The 23,978-nt window shown below is 38.8% G+C and overlaps 2 protein-coding genes across 2 annotated transcripts; one reads left to right on the top strand and one right to left on the bottom strand.

Annotated features, from left to right (window-relative positions):
• Positions 1 to 67: 67 nt before the first annotated feature.
• Positions 68 to 19,989, top strand: LOC126376864 (heparan-alpha-glucosaminide N-acetyltransferase-like). The gene is made up of 10 exons (XM_050024418.1): positions 68 to 433; positions 5,711 to 5,930; positions 7,138 to 7,261; positions 7,616 to 7,792; positions 9,030 to 9,201; positions 9,325 to 9,398; positions 9,778 to 9,908; positions 11,274 to 11,441; positions 12,855 to 13,078; positions 13,508 to 19,989. The coding sequence occupies exons 1-10, from the start codon at positions 184 to 186 to the stop codon at positions 13,684 to 13,686; spliced, it is 1,719 nt and encodes a 572-aa protein (XP_049880375.1). The 5' UTR covers positions 68 to 183; the 3' UTR covers positions 13,687 to 19,989.
• A 130-nt stretch (positions 19,990 to 20,119) lies between these two features.
• Positions 20,120 to 23,978, bottom strand: LOC126376894 (uncharacterized). The gene is made up of 4 exons (XM_050024455.1): positions 23,548 to 23,978; positions 22,772 to 22,897; positions 22,022 to 22,097; positions 20,120 to 21,509 (listed from the first exon to the last, which is right to left on the bottom strand). The coding sequence occupies exons 1-4, from the start codon at positions 23,817 to 23,819 to the stop codon at positions 21,285 to 21,287; spliced, it is 699 nt and encodes a 232-aa protein (XP_049880412.1). The 5' UTR covers positions 23,820 to 23,978; the 3' UTR covers positions 20,120 to 21,284.

Raw genomic sequence — 23,978 nt, 5'->3', positions numbered from 1 at the left:
TGTCTTTTCCTCGACTCGACAACAAAATATCAATATCATTCGTTCGTCTCATTCATTCACAGATGAATCACTCACATTTGACAGATTCTAACTAGATTTGTTTTTGCAATTTGTGCATTTATTTTGTGTGTGCATTGTCGTTTCGGTGAATAATTCGATAAAATCCATGTAGTGCGCTGCAAAATGTCTCTCGGCAAGTTTGAGAACGTTGGTGCGTTTGTGAGAGACTGTAGAAATGGTACTTTGCTTTATGACGAAGCGTGTTTGGAAGTGATCACGAGTGAGACAGTTACTTTCTGGAGCCAGTATGAGGAATGTGAAGGATGCAAGTTGGTGCTAACGAAGACTTTGGAGACCACCGGAGAAATAGTCTTGAAGACTTTGAGCCCTGTCCACTATGCTGTGAAAAATGGCAATGGACAGATATGCAATGGTTAGTATAGCTAATAATGTTTACTCATTGTTCCTTTGTTTGGGTGTTTTATAGTGTCGTCTTACAAACATTGTCGAAGTGACACCGTTGTCGAAGGCTATTTACATTGAAAATTAATCACTGTGTTTATCTTTGATTATAAACATAATTAATATCAGTATCAAACTGCTTCAGTAATTTTACTAAATATGTATTTCTAACTATGACTCAGACACTCGGCTAGTAGGTACTTTCCATCCATAATTCCATTTGAATGTTTATGGTATTAAGATCTCAGTGTTAAAACTTTCTCAATTTTGTAGTTCTATTATTTGTAGGTATTTAGATCTCCTCTGAAATGTTGAATAGAGTCCTTTATGTAAAGGAAATCAAGAGTTATGAGGAAATAAATTTATAACATTATATTTTTATAATTATTTACATAATTCTATTTATTATATTAATGATTATTTCAAAACTACTTTAGATCATAATGTAGTTTAATTTTTTTTCATCGAGAGGTAGATCACCCTCATGGGTGAATGTAATATTGATTGTTACCTGGGGGGTTAACAAAAAGCCACATCGAAGCAATTCATCTAAAGAAATAAAAATGCATATAAAAGTAAGTGTGCAATGCAAACAAATGTCAAATAGGAGTATCGCTTTTCTAGATGAATTGCTTTGATGTGGCCTTTTTAATCCATCTGATGTGTGTGCCTATTAATAAATAAAATTGTTTCTACAGCTACCCTCTAATACCTAACATATGGCATACATGTATAAACTCACACCCGTAATCCCTAATGAGGTGGGCAGAGCCACAAATAATCAGAAAACAAATTACAGTTCTTGATACAAAGTTCAAAATACTGCCTTTTTTACCAATGTCTGTAATTCCAACCAAAAGGGGAGTAAAACACGGCGACCCTTTGTTGCAAAAATTTTCACATTGGTTCTAGAAGAACTCTTCAGGACAATTCATTGGGAGGACATGGATATAAACATTGATGTAGAAAAAATTAACCACCTGAGATTTGCAGATGACATAGTACCTATAACGGACAACTCAGATAACCTAAAACATTATGATCCAAGAACTAGCAAACAAGTCTGAGTGACAAACAAGAGAGAGACAAATAGTGTATTGTATTGAAGTCCTAAGATGGATATGATGAACCTTATATGGACGAAGGAACAGCACATATGACATAATGTTTTAAAGAAATTCAATTGTACTGTTAATAGCTGATGCAGCCCATAAAGTTCACGGAAGTTAATCCAATATTATAAGAAACATGCACTCTCTCCTAAGGTCAAGCTACAGGGCAATAATTAGATAAAGAAGCACTTAGCTGTAATCTTTATTATCCTTTACAATATTGAAGTCATATACTGAACTAGTTTCCACTGCTTTATGTGATTTTAATGATATTTTTTTTATATATAAACGTGGTGGAGTATGCTCCATACCCCCTCCGGTTGATTGAGGGGAGGCCTGTGCCCAGCAGTGGGACGTATATAGGCAGTTTATGTTATATATAAACTTGCAATCAGTCCTTGGACTGTCGATGATGATGAGTGAGGCTTGTTCTTCCATTGTTGGACAGCCTTTATTGTGATAGGTTAACCCATATGTATTAGCCGTTTCAATATTTATATGTAAATTCAAATTCAAAATTCAAAAATATCTTTATTCAGTAGGTAGCATAGTTACACTTAAATCATCATTTTTTACATAATGTCTTATCTGCCTAAAACTACTGCTACTGCATCTTCTCACAACCTATATAGCTGGGGAAAAGAAGCTGCAAGAAAAACCTCATCACAGGGACCTAGACATTCTTTAAAAAAACATAAAATATTGTTATACAATTTAGTGATTTTATTTATTTATTTATCTATCTTTAGCCTTATATCAGAAATAGAAGTTAGATTTTAAAGTTTTTCCTTAACCAAATCTGTGTGCCATCGGGCAAAGGCCTCTCCCATTTTTCTTCATTCTTCTTTGTCGTGCGCTAATCTGGTCCAGGTCTTAGTGTTTCCAGCCATTGAAATTATTTAGTAATTTGGTGCAAAATAAATAATATAAGCTTTTGCTATTATGACCGGTACGACTGTATATAAAAATGGATAACAAGTATTTATGATTCATTAAAGTAATCAAACACTATTGCTCATTAAAAATATTTTTCCGTTCCACTTGACAACTAAAACAATATGAATTGGGTTCATTATATCAATGTAGATATAGAAATCTAAGAATGTAGGGCAATGGAGCACTGTATGTGTTATTGTTAAATGTAAATAAAACCATTTCACTAATAAACAAACATACTTCTTACTGTTCAATAAGGGGCGTACCTATTTGTTTGCGAACTCATGATCTCTTGTGATGGTTTAGGACAGCTCAGTTTAAGTCCCAAACAAAATAGCAATCTTGTTTATGTCCTAAACTAAGTTGCTATTTCGCTTTTGTTTGTGTATTTTATATTTCCTGTGCTGTATTTTAAATATTCAAATACACCTTTATGTTAGTTACTAGCTTCTGCCCGCGACTTCGTCCGCGTGGCGTCTTATAGAGATCTTTGTGTGTGTTTGGGAGTGCATGTGAAATTTCAAGCATCTAACTTATGCAGTTTAGATTGTTTTGATACATTTTTTTCCCGCTAACTCCCATTTTTCAAAATACAGCCATAACTAAACTTTATATTTACTAAGGTATGCTTGCATGCTAGATTGAAAACATCTACCCATATCTTACGCGGTTTAGATTTTTTCATACAAATGTTTTTTCCTGCTAACTCCCGTTCCCGTGGGAATTTTGCAATATCCTGTTGCAACTAAGCTTTAAGTGTACTAAGGTACCTGCATGCCAAATTTCAAGCGTCTAACTTAAGTGGTTTAGATTTTTCATACAAAAGGATTTTCCCGCTAATTCCCGTTCTCGTGAGAATTTCGGGGATTCCTTTCTTAGTGCACCTCTACGGTACCTAAGCTACGTCCCTTCCAAATTTCAAGTGCCTACGTTTAGCCGTTAAGGCTGTGCGTTGATATGTCAGTCAGTCAGTTTCTCCTTTTATATATTTAGATTTGGTTCACTATATTTACTTTTAAAACATGCCTGTAGCATTTTATTTGTTTTTTTTTATCTGTAATCAGTCGCAAAATTTTAATCACATTTAATGCAATATTACTCATTTGTTAGAAGTAAAGCAACCAATGTCACTATCGTCCATAATTATTAGTGCCCAAGAACATCCATTCTCTTGCTGGTTTCCAACAGCATGGTTGCTAAGGGGTTTGGATGGTTGGTCAAATGGTCCATATGCCCTTTATTGTGCGTTTCAATTCTTCCTGGCTGTAGCATAGAATAATACGTACATAGAACGGACATTCTCCGCCCCGCACCGCTGTAACGATTACTCGCTTACATCAGTAACCGGGACCAACGGCTTAACGTACCTTCCGAAGCACGGATCATCTTACTTTCGGACAATCAGGTGATCAGCCTGTAATGTCCTAACCAAACTAGGGATCACAAAGTGATTTTTGTGATATGTCCCCACCGGGATTCGAACCCAGGACCTCCGGATCGTGAGCCCAACGCTCAACCACTGGGCCACAGATGCCGTTACCCCGGTGGCGTGACTTTACGTATGTATGTGTAACTAGTTATGATTATGTATGACCCGGCATGAAATACAAAATTTAAATGGCCTAGTATTGAACTAGTTGTAAATAAAACAGTTGCTATAAACCAGTTGGGTTATAAAGTACTTTCATGCTCTATGGTTCCAAAGCTAGCTGCGTAATGGCGCAATTTTATCAAGTACTGTTTTGAATTGTATGGATTACATGTATGAGTCATCATCGGATATTTTTAATGCGCTACTCAGAGGGAATGCCTGCAATTACTAAGCTGTTTATCATCATTCATCACTGTTTGTCGCTCTCGGATTGGCTTATCATCAGCCGTACGACGCCCACTGCTGGGCATACGCCTCCCCCAAGGATCTCCACGGCTTATATAGTCATGAAAAGAAGTGTCTCCTAGACACTGTTTAAATCGTCTGAAAAGATGGATGAGGCCTAAGTATCATCACTAATTTATAAGCCACTCTCTTGTCGGTGTAGCATTCTCCATTCTTGTCTATCAAAGACCAATTCCTTCACCTCCTTATAAGACACGACGTTCGCCTTCTCTTTAATCTGTTCCATGTAAGCTCTTCTTGGTCTTCCCCTTCCTCCTTTCCTGCTGCTGCTGCTCAGGCTGTCTATACTGTAAAGTAAGCGATTTTAGGTACTGTCACGAGCACTGATATGTATAAACTTTAATACCATGCCAACGGCCTCCGTGGTCCAGTGGTTTGAGCGTTGGGCTCACGATCCGGAGGTCCCGGGTTCAAATCCCGATGGTGACATATCACAAAAAACACTTTGTGATCCCTAGTTTGGTTAGGACATTACAGGCTGATCACCTGATTGTCCGAAAGTAAGATGATCCGTGCTGCGGAAGGCACGTTAAGCCGTTGGTTCCGGTTACTACTTACTGATGTAAGTTAGTAGTTGTGACATGAGCCATGTCAGGGGCCTTTGGCGGCTCAATCGTAACCCTGACATCAGGGTTGATAGGTTTGGTAATCCACCTCTCAAGTCATGAAGAAGAATACCATGTCACATTAACTTTGTTGACAAATTAAACCGTAAGTCTCACTAAATGTCAAATATTAGGTATAGTGCGACAGGGTTCTAAAGTGGGTACATGATATTACTCATGACTGTACCTATTCTATTTTCAAACTTGTTTTTATCAAATCAAATACTTTATTGCTCAGAACTTAATTTTAACTATCACACATAACACATAAATACAGTAGAACTCGGGCGACCTTATTCTCTAGAGCAATTTCTTCCAAGCAAATACTACCAGGAAACAAACATTTATGTTTTCAAAATTACAATCATCATCAGCCCATTAACGTCCCCACTGCTGGGGCACGGGCCTTCCCTATGGATGGATAGGGAGATCGGGCCTTAAACCATCACGCGGGCCCAGTGCGGATTGATGGTTATTAACGACTGCTAATGCAGCGGGGACCAACGGCTTAACGTGCCTTCCGAAGCACGGGGGAGCTCGAGATGAAAACTTTTTTTTTTGTGGTCACCCATCCTATGACCGGCCTTTGCGAAAGTTGCTTTACTTCAACAATCGCAGACCGAGCGCGTTAACCGCTGCGCCACCGAGCTCCTCAAAATTACAATACTAATGTGATTTTAATCTACTTGCATTTCCAGGCACATACCTCTTCGGGGAATTCGGCCAATACACGTTGAACCTGACAGAGGCGACGAAGGAGGAATGTCTGCCGCGCATGAAGGCGGAGCCCGACGCGGCGCACCTGCCCATCCTGACGGCGGTCGTGGTGCTCCTCGCCATGGCCACGCTCTGGTACATCGTCAAGGGCATCGGCAAGAGGCTGCTTACACATAGCTTCGTCGCTAACTACTTCAACAGGTATTCATCATTGTTTTAAGTTTACGCGGTTATTATCATAATTAAAACACATAATAATTTTAATCGAGTAAAATCTCACGAGTAAAATGTTTTCGAGAGATTGCAACACTGGCCGGAATTAGAAGTACGGTAAAAGATAAATGTTGGTAGACGGGGAATTGTTTTTTTGGGTTTGTCATGGAGGGACGTGGAAAAACTAGGATTTTTACGGAATTGTATAATAAGCTTAAAAGTATTGTTTTAACTAAAATAGAGGAATAAATATATGTTATAAAATTATAGAAGGTAACACTTGCAACAGTGTCGAAATATCAGGAGTCTCATATCCCTATTTTAAACGCGTTAAGAACCCGTTATTATGTGTTTTAATTAGGTATTCATCACTTTAATGCTCTATTATTTACTGACTCTATGCACAATCATCTAAGCCCTCTGTCACACCACAGACACTCCATACCAAAATCTACGCGTAAGTGTGAGCGAGACACAGGCTGTTCAACAAATAGGCTAATTTCCAACTAGTCAAATCAGTTACTTTTTACAAAACGTCAAAACACGAAATTACTATGGAGTATGAAAAAGCCCACTGTGAAGTCATAGAAAAACGTGCTAACATGTCGTACTTATTATTACGTTTTTCTTGATTAAAATTCATAAATAAGTTAAATAGAAAAAAGAAAATGTTTTTCGTTAGTTTTAGTGCAGTCTTTATTTAGTAATCAGAATTTTAGTTTTATTTATTTTTACGAAAGTAAGATGATCCGTGATTTAATCAGCCACGGAATAGAAGATAGAGGTTGCAAGGGCCATGTATGAGCAAATAGTTCATACTTCAACTTGCACTCCACTCGTCCGCAAACTTTACGACGCACAGAGCTCCGCGAAGATATATTAAAAAATCGTCTTGTATATTAGAACCAGTTAATATCGACAATCATGCGAGGAGATCCCTCCATATTACAGAAAAGCTAAAACCAGTATCGAAGTTATGATAAAATTGCAAACATTGCTTCTCCTTAGCCATAACACCTGGCGAAATGATGTGGATTCTGAAATGTTAAATTGACCTACAACAAGTCTATCCATGATAATTACGTTGAATAAATGATTCTGATTTCTGATGCGTTGCGGTAATATCAAGTTAATAATAGTAGAAATATCAAGGGGAGGCCTTTGCACAAGATAAGATAAACCTATATGTTTCCAGGGAGGACAACGAGCTGGGGTCTGAGACGCGCGTCTTAACAGCTGAAGTATCCGCCCCGCGAGCACCCACGCGTTCCCGGTTGCGCTCCTTGGACATCTTCCGTGGTTTCTGCATCGCTCTCATGGTCAGTTTTATCCTAGTGTATGTGTTGTGATAATGTTAGTTTCGATAGCTCAAGAGGTGTACGTAAAACTTAGGTCATGTTAGTTGTTTGAGCAAAAAGGGTGATTATGGAAACTTTGCCTACATACAGTGAACCAGTCTTGGTTGACACCTCGCACCGCCCTAGGGCCGCCATTGCTAACACCCTGTATATATTTATATTGGGGTTAATTCGCATGGATTATGTCTATTACTTGTCTATTTATTATAGTTACAATGTTAATAAAATATATAACATAGTAAAATTAAAATCCTACACTAAAATACATAAAAATACACAAATGTATAAAAAAAAACCTTAATATTTTCCCCGCAGATCTTCGTGAACGCCGGCGGTGGTGGGTACGCGATATTCTCCCACTCGACATGGAATGGCATAACTGTCGCGGACGTAGTGTTCCCGTGGTTCGCGTTCGCTATGGGGGAGGCTCTCGTGCTGTCGCTCAACGCCCGCCTGCGGACCTCGTTGCCACGCACCACGGCTTTCTATCAGGTACTCATAATAATTAAAGCACATAATAACGGGTTCTTACCGCGTTTAAATGGGGATATGAGACTCCCCAAATATCGGGAAATATCGGGAGTCTTATATCCCCATTTAAACGCGGCAAGAACCCTTTATTATGTGCTTTAATTATGATAATAACGCGTAAACTTAAAACAATGTATAGGTACTCATAATAACACTCACTGGGACGGGCTAACCTATAAAATGCTACTTAGATTCTATGACGATCTTGTGACGTAGCGAGTAGGCGCCGCTACTTCAAAAGCGCATCCCTGATGCCGGGCAGCAGCGGTATCAGTACAGTACCGGTTGGAGGCCGAGGAAATGGGCTCTAGCTAGAACATCACTGATTGAGGTACTGTACACATACATTAGGAGGAGTGCTGACGTGCATTGAATGCGGTCGTACATTTAATGCTAAGATCGGATATGTCAGTCACTTGAGAGCGCACGAACGACGCTCTCATTAGTTGTCGAGTCGCTGTGGCCGAATACGATCATGGATTGATTGATTGAGGTACTGCGGAACGGAAGGCGATTGGGGCAACCACCGTTCTACACGCCCTATCTATGGAGTAATGGCGATTACTCTACCGACAAGAGCGCAGCTCTTAAATAAAGAGAGAGACTCATAATAAGGAATGTGTTCCTCTAGTTTCTTTTGCAATTTTGACCCACTTGCGATCGGTCAAGCTATGGTATAGGAAGACCAGGCGGGTTTTAACCCCTCAGGTATGCTCAATCCTATGTCAAGCCGCCATTGCTAGCCCTAAATTTGTTAGTAACATTACAAAGTTAGATCTAGTATTAGTGCAAAACGAACGGTTAAGTAAGTTTATCTATGATAATTGCGTTGAATAAATTTTGGCGGTGAGGGTGAGTTTGGCGCCAAAGGATGTTCGGGGTACCGAACAGAGCACAGTACCCCGCTAGCCACAAGTTAGTAGTGTGACTAGGGATCGACGATCCAACGGGTGTTATATTGGAAGTTGTATATATGCGTCTTGTTGTGTAAACTTGGATATCGCGTTTCACGTCTGCTTGAAGACTGCATTATTGAATATGGCGCCAAAATGATTCTGATGCATGTGTTGGCAGAAACTTCGATATCGCGATTCACGACTGCACTATTGAATGTGGCGCCATCTGTTGCATGTGGGCGGAATTAGCTGGCCAACTAGTTGGGTCCGCTACGAAATGATTCTGATGTATGCGTTGGCAGGTCGCCCGTCGCGCGCTGCTGCTAGCTATAATCGGCATCATCCTGGGCGCCGTGAACGTGTCGTGGGCGCACGTGCGGCTGCCCGGCGTGCTGCAGCGGCTGGCCGCCATGTACCTGGTGGTGGGCGCGCTCGAGTGCGTCTTCATGCCCACCAGCCAGAACATCACGCCCGGTATGTATCTACCTAGTGTAGCGATAAAAAAGACCCCTTCCTCTGTTTTTGGTGAACATAGCCTGGAGAGTCCCTCATAAGTTCCTCAAATTTCTTGATTGATGCATTTTTTACTGTTTGCAGGTCGTTCTCTGTTCCGTGACATCGCGGCCGGTTGGAGGCAGTGGCTGGCTACAATCGTGCTGGTGACCGTACAGGTAAATCACTTCAATATTCTTCTAGAAGAAGAAGAAGAAACTTCAGCGATAGAAGAGACTTTATTATTTCTTTTTAAATGTATTTTGTCTCTAAGACAGGCAATGACAACTAAAGACTCTACTTCGTTAAATATTACTTGTTTGACAGAATGATCGAAAGATCCCAGCCCAGTACGAGAGACATCAAGAAAATGTATTATTCTGACATCTATAAAATTAATTAAGCTTTATTTATAGAAGTGTGATATGGTGTAGAATAAAGGTTGGCTTACGTAGTCAACAATAGCACGCATAATGGGCCATATTAGAGTATAAACGCAGAACCCTAACTAACTAATTCCACATACCTAGGTGACATCCAAATGAATATTGTCTGTAGGTATGCGTGACGATGCTGGTGGCGGCTCCGAACTGCCCCCGCGGCTATGTGGGCCCCGGCGGCCTGCACATGTCGGCCTATGGACAGGATCTGCGCGGATGCACGGGCGGCATAGCGGGATACATCGACAGGTACAATATTTATCTTTAAACTTACATTTTTATCGATTGCTACATAGCACTGTGAAGTGTGTCACAATCGGAACAAATGGAATTCCATAGTCTCTAGTTATCCCGGTGGGAAATAGGCGTGAGTTTATGCATGTATGTAATACATGTATTACACAGTCATGAGCAATATGATGTACACACTTTAGGACTCTGTCGCACTAACATATTTCACATTTAGTGAGACTTACAGTTCAATCTGCCAAAAAAGTTAATGTGACATGGTACCAAAGTGTATACATATTAATGCTCGTGACCGTACATACTATGTGTGATACTTAGCAAGAAGGCCGCATATTATGCTCTTTCTATTTCTCTTTTGTTTTGTATTTCCTGTGTGTGCAATAAAGTATTTACTATGTTATGTAATTATCCCGTGCGAATCGACTCTACAAAACTCCACACTATCATCTTCCTAGCAGTTCCGTTTCTTAATGCTCAACCTCTGGATTAATTTGTCCACGTAGGTCAAAACCTACAAATGAATTTAGAATCCTTTCCATTTTTGAATTTTAAGTACTTTCTAACGACGAATTAAATGTAATTTTAGATTTTTTTTTATTAGATTAATTTAACCTCCTAAGGCCGACATTTGCATACACAATAGTTTAGCAGTGGGGCTTGGATTTTAAAAGGACATTTGGTCTTACGACTTTAAAGTTGAAAAAGTGCTTTAAAGATGAACTAAGTACCCACACCTCACCGAGCATCTTATTAGACCAAGGTGATAGGTGGTGATAATCTGATAATCCTAAAGTATCATGGCTAACAGCTAAGCTACACTCCTTAGCACATCGGCGAAAAGTCGCCAGTATGTCGGTATTCTACAGACTGCACTTCGGAGAGTGTGCCCGCGATCTACACGAGCTCATTCCACCATCCCCCTTTTATCTTCGGACTTCCAGACGTACGGCCGGGGTCCATCCCTATTTGGTGAATATCCCAACTATTCGCACAAAGCGCTACTCATCGTCCTTCATTATGCGCACTGCTAGGGAATGGAATTCTTCGCCGCCTTCTGTATTTCCGAATGCATATAACCCGGTTGCTTTCAAGGCCAGAGTGAACAGGCACCTTCGGGGCGAGCTCGCTCCATGTTAGGCCTCGTCAATGCTTTCGGGCAAGTCTGGGGCCAAGAGCAAACCCATCATGTTTGTTTCCTTTTGGTGGTTGCCTGGAAGGAATTGCTCTAGAGCAATAAGGTCGCCCAAATTGTACTGTATTCATGTGTTATGTCTGAATGTTGAAATTTAGTTCTGTGCAATAAAGTATATTTGATTTGATTTGATCAAAGATAAAAAAAAAGAAGTAAGTAAATTTCCCCTACAGGGTGGTCCTAGGTGCGTCGCACCTGTACAAGCGCGGCAGCTTCCGCAGCCTGTACGCAGCCACTGTGGCCTTCGACCCTGAGGGCCTGCTGGGCATCCTCTCCGGGGTGCTGGTGGTGCAGGCCGGCGCGCACGCCACGAGGATCATGCTCGCTTATAACCACGCCAGGTGAGTGGCCATTGTTAGCTTATTCACTTGTTGCAGTAGTTAAATACTTACAAGGTTTTAAAGACCTGAAAACTAAGTATCCATCCCATTCTATCGTGTGGGCTGTAAGGTGTATTACCAACCTCATCATCCCTGATCACAGGGTTATTATTGAACCGTGAAATGCCCCTGACCTGACTCATGTAACGACTATTTATTTAAGCTGTTTTAGATGAATGATGATATAAACTGCTTATTTCTCCCATCAGGTGTCACCACTGTTGAGTGTTCTTAAATTTTGACAGTTCCCCATGGCATTTGAGTAAACAAACGTATTGTTTTGGTTATATTTTTGCGCTATAATCCTTTCCGCAGCGTTTAACTGCATGGAAAGATATCTTAGAAAACTTATTATCAATCAACACTGCCTTTTTCCAACTGGTTGCTTTTCTTTGTCGTAACTCATCTCGGAATCGGTGTTAGTAACAAAAAGACTTGTATGGAATGTCCGGGCCACGGAATAGAAGAAAAAGGTTGGACGGGCTAAGTGAACGCAAATCGAGCGCCATACATGTATGAGCAAATAGTTCATACTTCAACTTTGCACTGAACTCGTTCGCAAACTTTACGACACACGGAGCTCCGCGATGGTATATTAAATGGTCGTCTTGTACATAATAACCTGCATACCAAAATATCAAATATATGTAGACTATCATGCAAGAAGATCCCTCCTTATCACAGAAAAGCTAAAAATTTTAGTATGATCGGAATACCGCACATAAAATTGTACCCTGTCACATTTTTATGTGCGGTATTTGAGAAGCAGTAGAGCTGTCGTAGTTATCTGTTTGCAGGAGTAGTAGTAAAAGAGAGTGAGGTCAAACCGGCGACAGAGGTTCTCATACAATATGCGCGTTAGGGCCTTTCCAACCTGTTTCTTCTGTTCCGTGGTCCGGGCTGCAAGAGCAGTGAACTTTTTATTTATTTATTTATTTATTGCCATCATATACAATACTTATACAGATCTTAAATACTATGTTTTACATAGGTGGAACAGTACATGAACCCGGTTACTAGGGCATTGCAATTATATGTCATAAAAATAAGTTGGACTCGGACATGCATTAAAATAAAAATAACAAGTTTACAATAATAATTTGGTTTTTACAGTAAAAATAACTAGCTAGATGGGATTGCAGAATTCCCGTTCTTCAAATAACTAATACATAATTTCATTTAATTTAATAATTCAATAATAATTAAATATTATATTAATATTATATTTTATTATTATTATTAATTTAATAGTTTATTTCATTTATTTTACTTCATAATTTAATTTATTTATTTATTTAATTTATTACTATTTTATTTATGTCAATTTATCTATTATTATTCAGAAGTACTTTAAATACAAATGTTTGTTAACAGAGCCCGTATAATGCGTTGGGTGTTCTGGTCTATCATCTTCGGCGTGACCGGCGGAGCTCTGTGCCTGTTCTCAAAGAACGGGGGCCCGATCCCGATCAACAAGAACCTGTGGTCGCTGTCCTACTGCCTCGTGACGTCATCAATGGCACTATTCATACAAGCCGTGTTGTACTTCATCGTCGATCTGAAGAACAAGTGGGGAGGGCGCCCGCTCTACTACGCTGGTGAGTTAACGTCTAAGATTCACTCCTCTCGCGTGGGTTGTGAGGTCAATGACCCACCCCATCAACCGTCAAAGGTACTTTTGAGGCCTCATATACATAAAAGCTTTGTGTCATACAAAAGCTGGACGCAGAGGCAAAGGCAGATCCAGGAAGCGATGGAAAGACGACCAGGACGCTTTTGAGACAGATTGGAGAGAGATCGCTCAGGATAGAAAGATGTGGAATCCCAGAGGGAGGCCTTTGAAGAGCAGTGGGACAACCTAACCTAACCCGACCGACATTGCACCATCGACTCGCCTTTCTTACTTTTTAAAACGGCCTTACATCCCATTCATTAACCATCCTCCTTTCATACCATAAACAATCAAATTCCCATTCATTATCCTTCCATAGTATTCTCACTTTCCTACATAAATATTATTTTTCCAGGTCAAAACGCGCTGTTCCTATACATCGGCAGCGAGCTCCTCAAGAAACACTTCCCGTTCTACTACTCGGTACCGGCGCCGACGCACGCGCAGCTGCTGGCGACACACGCGGCTACCATGCTGCTATGGCTCGCGGTCGGCGTCGCTTTGTACAAACGGCGGATCTTCATCACCCTCTAAATGTATGTTCTTCCGAAATATACAGGGTGTTGGTAACGCCGTACCGAATGCTGAGGGAGTAGATTCAGCTCATAATTCTGAGTTAATATCAAGTGGAATTTCATTTACTCAAGATTTTATTTCGTTCTTTTTTTTAATTATTTAAATTCCATACATTGGGATGGAAAATTGCTCTTGATATCAACTCAGAATCATGGTCTGAATCATCCCTCAAAGTTTTCGTTACGGTGTCACTAACACCTTGTATAGGACTGTTTACCTTCAGCCGCGGTCGTAACCTAAGTTTCGTAACTAGTTATGAACTAGTGAAGACTTCCACAAGTTCCACTTCTAGCGAGCTTCCTCACGACGCGATGCAATTCATGCGATATCCGAACAAATGACGATTTGAGAATAGGGTCGTAAGTAGGGTTGCCAGGCCCTAAAATACAAAGGCCGGACTCGGCGCTATATAAGGCCGGACATTTTGCGATAAAAGTTGGACATGTTTTTTTATAGACAAACTGTTTTTACAGCTGGGCGGATGAAAAATGGTGAATGGCACCTGGCAACCCTAGTCGTAACACCGAATAACCTTTTAAAATTCAAACCTATTAAGTTGTGTCTGGAAATCATGACGCGGCAGAATCGAGAAGGCGATAGCGTGCCTACGCATGCGGTCGCTCTCTCTCGCTCTAGCAAATGACGGTTCTGCGTAACAGAAAAGGAGGAGCATAGGAAAGTGCTATAAGCTGCCGCCAGATGTGGTTCAACCCTTAAGGTTGATGACAACCTAGTTGACTTTTTTAAAATTATCAAAGCGTATCTATTAAACTTTTACGAAATAATGAGTTCGACATCTTCAAGAAATTGTCAAACGTCTATTACTGGCAATCCAACCCTAATATCGTCGTGAGAAAGCAGCCTAACAAAACATAATGTTAGTAACTCAGTGACGTCGACGTTATGTCCCTCTAGGAGGTCAGCTATCCTACTTCCCGTTACGTACCAACGTCGAGGAGTAAAGGAGAGCGCGCAGACTCTCTGTCTCGCTTGTACTTACGCTATAGGCGGCACTCGGTAACAATCTGATTTTAGACGGAGTGGAGTGTACAGTCATGAGTAATATAATGTACCCACTTCAGGACTCTGTCGTACGAACATATTTGTCATTTAGTGAGACTTACAGTTCAATTTGTCAAAAAAGTGAATGTGACATGGTACCAAAGTGTATACATATTAATGCTCGTGACCGTACTCGTAAGGGCGAGAATAGTAGACATATATAGAGCGTTTTCATTTAATATATTATTTTTCCCATATACGCTGTCACTTTCTACTTTGTGTAGCAATTTATAAAAATACTTCTCGTCAAGTTTTATACAACGTCGTAATTGGCGCTAAATTACATTGCGCTTTAAAGACAGTGAAAATAATACTATTTTAAGTGAGGAAATGTGATAAATGTTAGAAGACGCAAACGCGTTGCTTTGAATGCCAAATTAAAATGAAATGTCGTCTTTAGGACTAACAAAAAGAATAAATAGAAGACGTATAGACACTCAGAGAAATTTACATAACATGATGTTATTTCCCTTTGACATAAAAAAAACTCACGACTATGCCCCAATGGGGGTAGTCAGAACTAAGTACTCACGCCTCACCGAACTTTCTATTAGTTCAAGGTGACGTCATTAGCTATATTTCTCTGTTCCTATACATCGGCCGCGGAGTTGTCCTTGGGCATAGAATAAGGAATAATACTACTTAGCAAGGTTTACCCCCCATCCTCGTCTTCAATTGTATGGGCGTTAATTATAATGATAACAGCCTATAGTCTATACGTCTTATAATTATTCTTATGGAGTAACACAAACGACGGTAGCTCATACATAACTATAATTCGGAAATTCGATGGAATATTCACCTTAACTTGATGGTAGTACTATACTATAAAATTATTATCATTTTAAAAAGTCAGGTAAGGCGGTGAATTGTAATATCAACTCTATATTATGTACTACCATCAAGTTCGGGTAAATAATAAATATGTCACCCAATTTCTGATCTATAGTCTTAATATCTATAGTTTTATTTTATTTATTTATTTATTTAATAGACTTATTTACTGATAGTGTTGATTAAATTAGTCAGTTTTAAGATTTTACTTTGAACTGAACTATCATAATATTTATTTATTTTATTTAATTATACTATATTTTTTATATATACTACATATTTCTCAAGGACATAAGTCTCCCGCGATCTTTCAGGCGTTTGTGTTACTCCATTACGTAGACTGATAAATTGGTTACCTATTGATAATGGTAGACTTTATTATATGATGGTTTAACTGTAAAATCGGATTATAATATGTTTTTAAAGTTTGTAAGCCGTGTGGCAATTTAGATTTATTAGAAAAGGACAACCATGAAAACTAAAATCCGATTTATAGTTGCATCTCTTCCACACTCGAGGTGCGTTCAAATATCACGCGTAATATAATAAATTTAAAAACGAAAGGAAATATAAAATTGCAGAAACCAAAAATTTGCATCTTTTGAACGCACCTCTTTAGCATTGTATTTTAAACTGTGTATTAAATACATAAACGGGCTATTCACTGGTCGATAAATATAATTATCGCTAATGAATATTCCGCGTTATACTTTTTTAATATTGTTTTTCTTTGGTCAAGATTTTTTATGTTCGTGCATTTTTATATACTACACGGTAGTATAGATTATATACTGTATATGAAAGTAGTGGAAAATTCACACCGACCGAACATTGCCGAAAGCGTCATATCGAAATTGGTTTCGATTTTTATTTACAGTCATTATGTATAACTGTATTTCTTAGTTATAAAATTAATAAATATATCTACAACAATACGTATTATGGTTGGGTGTGTGTCATTTTTAACTTTCTATCCCTTCCGTTTAGTGGGTTAGGGTGCTCCCACACCAATCGATCGATGACAGTACAGAAGACTCGACTTCGTTCGTCGTTTTTTTTTCGTCCACGCGCCTTATTTTCACTTTCCAGGCTACGTTCACCAAAAAACAATATATGTAGATGGCGTTGTACAGTTTTAACGCGATAATTACCAATTTTTTCATTACTCGGATAAATAATTATTCAAAAATATATAAAAGTAATTGTTGATTGATATTTGGTTGACATTGGTGCTAATTCCTGTAAATACCATCTAATTTTATTTTAAGTTATATCTGTCATTTTCTTATCCGCCGAAAAGGAAAGGGACGGGTAATCGACAAGCATAAAATTTATGGAACACACGTCAATTTTAAGGACAAATGTAAAACAACCGTCTAAAAATTTTACATCAGTCAATAACCCGACACAGGTAAGTAGACAGCACGTCAAACGGATTGCATACCAGCGAGATACCTTTTTGATTCGCCCGGGTTATTCATTCATTTACTCATTCTTCCTAAAATTAAGAGCTGTGAATCATCCGTCCCTTTCCTTTTCGACGGATATGAAAATGACGGATATAACTTAAAACAAAATTAGGCGGTGTCTGCAGGAATCGGGGCCATTATGTAGGTATAGAATTTTGTTGCTATAGCTTTTGCTATTGCTTCTCTTTATTTTGACCAGAATAATGGGTGGGAGATGTAATTTTGCCTGAATGTAATAAAAAGAGTCATCATTTATACCCAAAAACAAAGATAAAAGATGCATATCTCTGTTATCCGTGAAATTAGAAGGTTAAACGAAGAAAAACTGTACAGCGCCACCTATATTGTTTTTGAGGACGTAGCCTGGAAAGTTCCTCATTGCTCGCCTTCTACTCGCGGGCGAAAATGTATACCTGTCTCATCTTGCAAATGACAAGCTCTGATGTGCGGCGTGAAATGGGTATATTATATATTTTCGAACGTGAGATGAATCTGATCGCTGACGTACGATTGACGTCAAATGTTCACTTCATGAGCATCGATTGCATTGTATGGTACCACCCTAAAAATACTCTCATGTCGAACTGAAGTAAGATTTTTTTTTTATTTATAACAAATATTATTATTCGCTACTTTAACTACTTTTATATCTATGGGTTTACATACATATTCAAATAGTGAACGGGTCGTTTTTCTTTTTTATATATCGGATTTAACATCTATAAAATTATAATAGGCTAGTTTCCAACTAGTCAAATCAGTTACTTTTTACTAAACGTCAAAACACGAAATTACTATGGAATTTGTATGAAAAAGCACACTGTGACGTCATACGAAACGTGATAAAATGTCGGACTTATTATTATATTTGTCTTGATTAAAATTCATAAATAAGTTAAATAGAAAAAAGAAAATGTATTTCGTTAGTTTTAGATCTGTCTTTATTTAGTAATCGGAATTTCATAATTTATCTTGAACCTAGTACACGACCGAATTATAACGGTAATAAATATTTTAAAATACCCAATAAAGATGTGCGTATAGAGGACTATTTAGTGTTTATCTTTATCTTGGTAACTTACTTTTCTTGCAGGGACATTCCAAAATACCCTTAATTGGATGTGTATGTAACGCCCGAATTTGTACTTTTTAGTAAGATATAACAACCTTAACACATTACCATTAAAACTCACTACAAAGTAACCTTTTAAATATAAAACGGTGTCGACTATGGCGGGCCGAACTTAATTTTAATTTAAAGAGCTGTAATACGACACGATTACAAGGGTACCTGCGAATAGGGTGCGCGCGACCCTAGTTTTTTTTAATATAATAGGCTCGCACAGTAACTGTCAGTACTATTCAGAGGCGGAGAACAGTAGTCATAGTATGGCTTTGTAATAGACTATTCTGGGCGCCATCCCACTTGTGTCAGAGGACTGCGGGGCGGAAGGCAAGAGGGAGACCACTGCCCTTTTTTTCCCTATAAAGTAGCATGGAAAATGCCACACGGCCAAGACCGTGGCTCTTAAATTTATGATGATGATGTCCGGGATGTGACACTACGTAACCCTACTTCCTACCTTAAGACTTATTTACAAGACTTTAACTATAACTAACCCTTGATATCGTATCGTGTATTCGTGTAATAGGCATTTTAGACAGGGTTAAAAAGGCCACATCGAAACAATTCATCTAATAAACCAATATTGCTATTTGACACTTGTGTGCATTGCGCAATTAATATGCGCAAATGACAAATTGCAATATTGCTTCTTTAGATGAACTGCTTCGAGGTGGATTTTTTAACCCCACAGAACTAATAATGTTTAATATAGCTATCTCTTTCCCACATCAAGCGTAAATGCAAGGCACTATTTTGTTTTCATTAAATTTTATCCACCTAAATCGACACTAATCCAATAATAGATTAGAAGTAATAAGTATGTCAAATAGATCTTATAAATATATTATTGCTCATTTCACGTTGATAGTTAACGATTCAACTTTCTTTCGAAACTTTAATTTAGTTCTCAGTTTCCATCACATAGATACTTACAGGTTTTATGTTTTGAAGTTAAAAATCTCCATAAATTAACCTGGCCCCGCGGCACAGCAACCGCGCCGCTTGGCGCGACTTATATCGACGGTTTCTACCTAGAGACGCAGCGAATGCTATCTACGTAGATAAACGCCGTAAAGCTATTATATAAGCCCTCAATATAATTCGTATATATAAGCCCTCAATATAATTCGTGCCGCGGGGGCTGATTTATTAGTCAAATATGGCCGACTTTAGTGCGTAGTAAACACTATAGACGGCGACACTTAAGCTAAGCACTTTAGCCGCGGCGTAAGTGCAATATTACATCTTGCAATATACTCTGATTGTGAGAATATTGACGAAAAACCACGGACAGAATTAGTTCCGGCAGTTTTAAAAAAATAGACCTTATAACTGCACTATGAACTTAATTTGCATGAGACATATTCCGTCTACCAAAAACCATGGTATCCTCACAGTATACTGACAAACAGCATATATGACCCTACAAATAACGGTCACAGTACAGTAATAATAAGGTCGATAAGTCACTATTAGCGAAGTATTGCCAGATGTATTATCGCATAAGGGCGTAGATAGTATTGCGCGCTCAACTTACAGTGGTCAAGTATTACATTCGATACGAATAAGCTAAACCAGTCAATATGATAAGAAAATTGCAGGAATTTGTTATTCGATGAATTCAATAGGTTGGTAAGTCAATCACAAAATCCTTAAGTTACTTACGCACTAGAATCGGTTTCTTTATATATTGTATACTTGACATAGGTTTTTAATTTCACGTGATGTAGGTATTATACGTTATATAAATAAATGAAAAGTTATGTTGAATTGTTGTTTCAATATTTATTGTACTGGATTCCTGTACACACCATCTAATTTTATTTTAAGTTATGAATTATGAATATAAAATATTAAAAATGAAAAATATTTATTGCTTAAACCAAATAAACATAATTACAATAAATTGGGATCTCCTAGTAGGCAAATTAATTTACCTGTGTCAGGAGTATCCACCTCTTACATATATGTATTACATTTTAACTGGTTATACCTGTCATTTTCTTATCCTCTGAGAAATAAAAGAACGGGTTATCGATAAGCAGATTTTTTTTAAACCATTCCATATTTTTATATTGGCCAATAACCCGACACAATTAAGTTGACAGCACACGTCAAGCGGATTGCATAAGAGCGAGATGCCTATTTTATTAATTCATTTCAAAATTAACTGTTGTCAATCATCCGTCCCTTTCCTTTTCGGCGGACAAGAAAATGACAGGTATAACTTAAAATAAAATTAGGATGTGTCTGCAGGAATCGGGGCTACTAATATACCTAAGTTGTTAGTGCTGATTCTAACATACAAAACTTTATTTTTATTTTAGATTGAGAACTCTAAAAATACTCTGCCGTCCTTCACTTGCGGCGAGTGTAAGACAGAGATAAAGCTAGTAGAACTGTCAAACTAAAAATTAACTCGGTGTCTGCAGGCATCGTAGACAAACAAAGACCAATAGACAAGTATTATAAATAGTATAGCGGAATAGATGTGCTGCATCATACCTAATAATATCATAGGAGTACTTGTTTATGTTTATAAAGTACTAAGGTACTTATACCCCCTCCGGTTGATTGAGGGGTGGTCTGTGCCCAGCAGTGGGACGTATATAGGCTGTTTATGTTATTTTTTTCTACAGTTTTTTGTACGCTTCTGCTTTTCCTCTTTCATCAAAATCTTCTTGTTTAGAGTACACATGAGAAGGACATCAGCTCATGACTTTCCCAATAGTGTAGTTAGAGGTACATCCATCGCAAGATAAACTACATACCCACACCTCACCGAAGATGTCTTTTGTTTTACCACGAGCGATGCAGGTGATTAAAGATTACTAAAAGTTTGTTTAATGCACCTAGGTGAATTAGCTCAGGTGAATTAAGTTTACGAAGGGGAATTTTCTGTTAGACCAACGTGATAGATGATGAGCCGTATCGCCGTCTATAATGGTCGAGTCACCTGCGTTAGTGAAAACTGCTCGTAACTCGATATTAATTTATATTAATAAGTCCGGTACCGGGGTTGGAACCGGGAAAAACGAAAACAAGAAACACATGTAAAATCCTTACTACAAATCGACCTTAGAAAAGTATTTACGCATTAACCGCAAGAGTTGTTGATAGAATTCTATTTGGACTTCGTTCGGGACTTCGATGCTTCCTCGGTTGACTGAGCAGTGTTCGTGGCCTTCGAAGAACCACTTGGGGAATGGCGATGGAGGCCGAACAAAGAAGTGCCACTCGTTTCGCCCGTATCTTATGAACAGAGCACTGTACAGCTGTTTGAAGAATATCTGGAAAAGAACATCGATTTTAAAAACGCATGAAGTTGGTTGGCGCTTTTTTGTTGTGTACAGTGTATACCAACGACTAAGGAGAGCTTTTCGCTATAAGGCTACTTTAGGAGGAGAAATGGTAAAAGTGAGAGAGATGAACTAATGCAATAGTCCCAAGGAGTAACAAAGACGGAGAATCATTTGTTGTCCTTATCATAGTCTCACTTGGCACAACCCCCGCAACCCTTCCAATGTGCCAAGCAAACGCACTATAAACGCATATCCTATCCATAGAATAATGAATACTACGTATAGAACGGCAACTCTCCGCTCCGCACCAGCGGCTGAGCTAGGTTTACCTCACCCCCCTCGGTCGTTTAGTCTTCATTCGAATGGCGTCAGACGTCACAAAAAAAGAACCGCGTGTGAGATAACTTCAATGTGTAGTGTCAGTGTAAAATGAGATGTTTTGTACGAAGTGTCCGGGGTATGCCCTTTCTCTAAGAAGGTGACGACATAAGAATACGTACAGCCACCGAAGGTGCGGTGTATTCGTCATCCGTATCGGGCAGCTGCACTTCAGGATCCACATCAAGTGCTGATAAACTGAAAATATTAAGTAACATATTAAATTGCATTTTATAGTTATTTTTTCTATATAGTCAGTACAATACAAAAAGAAATATCAAAATGTTCGCTAGTCCTGTTGGTATTCTAATCATACTACTAGGTACGTCTTCTTCTTCTACGGCCTCCGTGGTCCAGTGGTTGAGAGTTACGCTCACGATCCGTAGGCCCCAGGTTCGAATCCCGGTGGGGACATATCACAAAAATCACTTTGTGATCCCTAGTTTGGTTAGGACATTACAGGCTGATCACCTGATTGTCCGAAAGTAAGATGATCCGTGCTTCGGAAGGCACGTTAAGCCGTTGGTTCCGGTTACTACTGACTGATATAAGTACGTAGTCGGATGAATCATGTCAGGGGCCATTGGCGGCTCAATAATAACCGTGACACAAGGGTTGATGAAGTTGTTAAGTACTCCACCTCGCAACTCACACGATAAGAAGAAGAGTCACATGTCTCTATCGTACTAAGCTGTATACCGTTAGTGCGAAAGAGACAATTCTCGCGCCTCTTTCGCGCTAGGTTGTATGCTATATTTCTGTCCTGCCGTTATTCATTTCATGCTGTAAATGCGTGAGATAGAATGTAAGTAACCGGGAATCGAAACAGAGTGTAATTAATTAGTAAAAGTAGGTACAAAGGAAAGACTTACACGAACTTATTAACCATTTTCAATATATCCCCGACTACGTCCTTACTCTTGGTTGCTTCAGTGACATTTTTTGGTGTTTTTTGATTGGTTTTGTCCAACAGCACCGGTTTTCGCTTATTCTCGTAACTGCAAAAAATAATTCGTGCAGTTACTTGTACATTAGGGTAGATCTTCGAACACCGATGGTCAATAACGTTACCGTTAACGCAAAAATATCCTAGAATCTTTACTTTTTTACCCAGTTAGAACTTACTTATATACCTCTATATTATACCGGGTGTTAGTGTCATCACAATGGGGATGATTCAGACCATGATTCCGAGTTAATATCGAGTGGAATTTTCTGTCGCAAAATTCATGTATTTTTTTAAAATAATTTTCTATTCTACACTTTTGCAATGGAAAATTCCACTTGATATTAAGTAACTCAGAATAATGAGCTGAATCATCGCCTTCAGTATTTGTTACGATGTCACTTACACCCTGTACAAGCTTAGTACGCACAAGTAGCCATAGGGTTTTAGTGACACCGCACCGTAACAAATACTGAGGAGGATGGTTCAGACCGTGATACTGAGTTGATATCAAATGGATTGTCCTGTCGGAAAACCCATGAAAATTTAAGTGTTTGTTACAAATATTTTCCGTTCCATAACCTTTGCGACGGAAATTTACACTTGATATCAATGTGCTGAATCATCCTCAGTTTTCGTTACGATGTAACTAACACCCTGTATGTAGATTAGTACATAAGCCAAATTATTTAAATTACTTACAATTTTATCACAGGTCCGACGGCATCGTCGAAGTCATTTCTTTCATCATCACTTGCCTTCTTCAATTGTAGAGGTCGCCACACGTTACTTTGACTGATGTCGACCACCCATAAGGGTCCTTGGTCTTCATATACCTCAAACTGTACCAACTCCTCATTACTTTCTACGTCATAATTGAAGTTATCTAAATACCAGAAATCCGGAAGTTTCGTTATGTAAGCAAAGGATATATTAAGATATATTATAGAAAGTATAAAAATTGACTTCAACATGTCTGACTTCGATATGGTAATTATGAAGTATGGTTAATTGCGTATGGAATATTTGTTTGATCACTTTTCTTGCCTCATGCTCACTATGTGAGTATTCGGGCATAATAAAGACCCAAGCACAGGTAAGAGGTATTGCGGGCCCGGAGCGGAGAACATATT

Source organism: Pectinophora gossypiella, chromosome 21 (assembly GCF_024362695.1).
Source record: "Pectinophora gossypiella chromosome 21, ilPecGoss1.1, whole genome shotgun sequence".
In the NCBI taxonomy this organism is placed as follows: domain Eukaryota; kingdom Metazoa; phylum Arthropoda; class Insecta; order Lepidoptera; family Gelechiidae; genus Pectinophora; species Pectinophora gossypiella.
The sequence above is the reverse complement of the archived record's forward strand: the minus strand, read 5'-3'. Positions and strand labels throughout refer to the sequence as shown.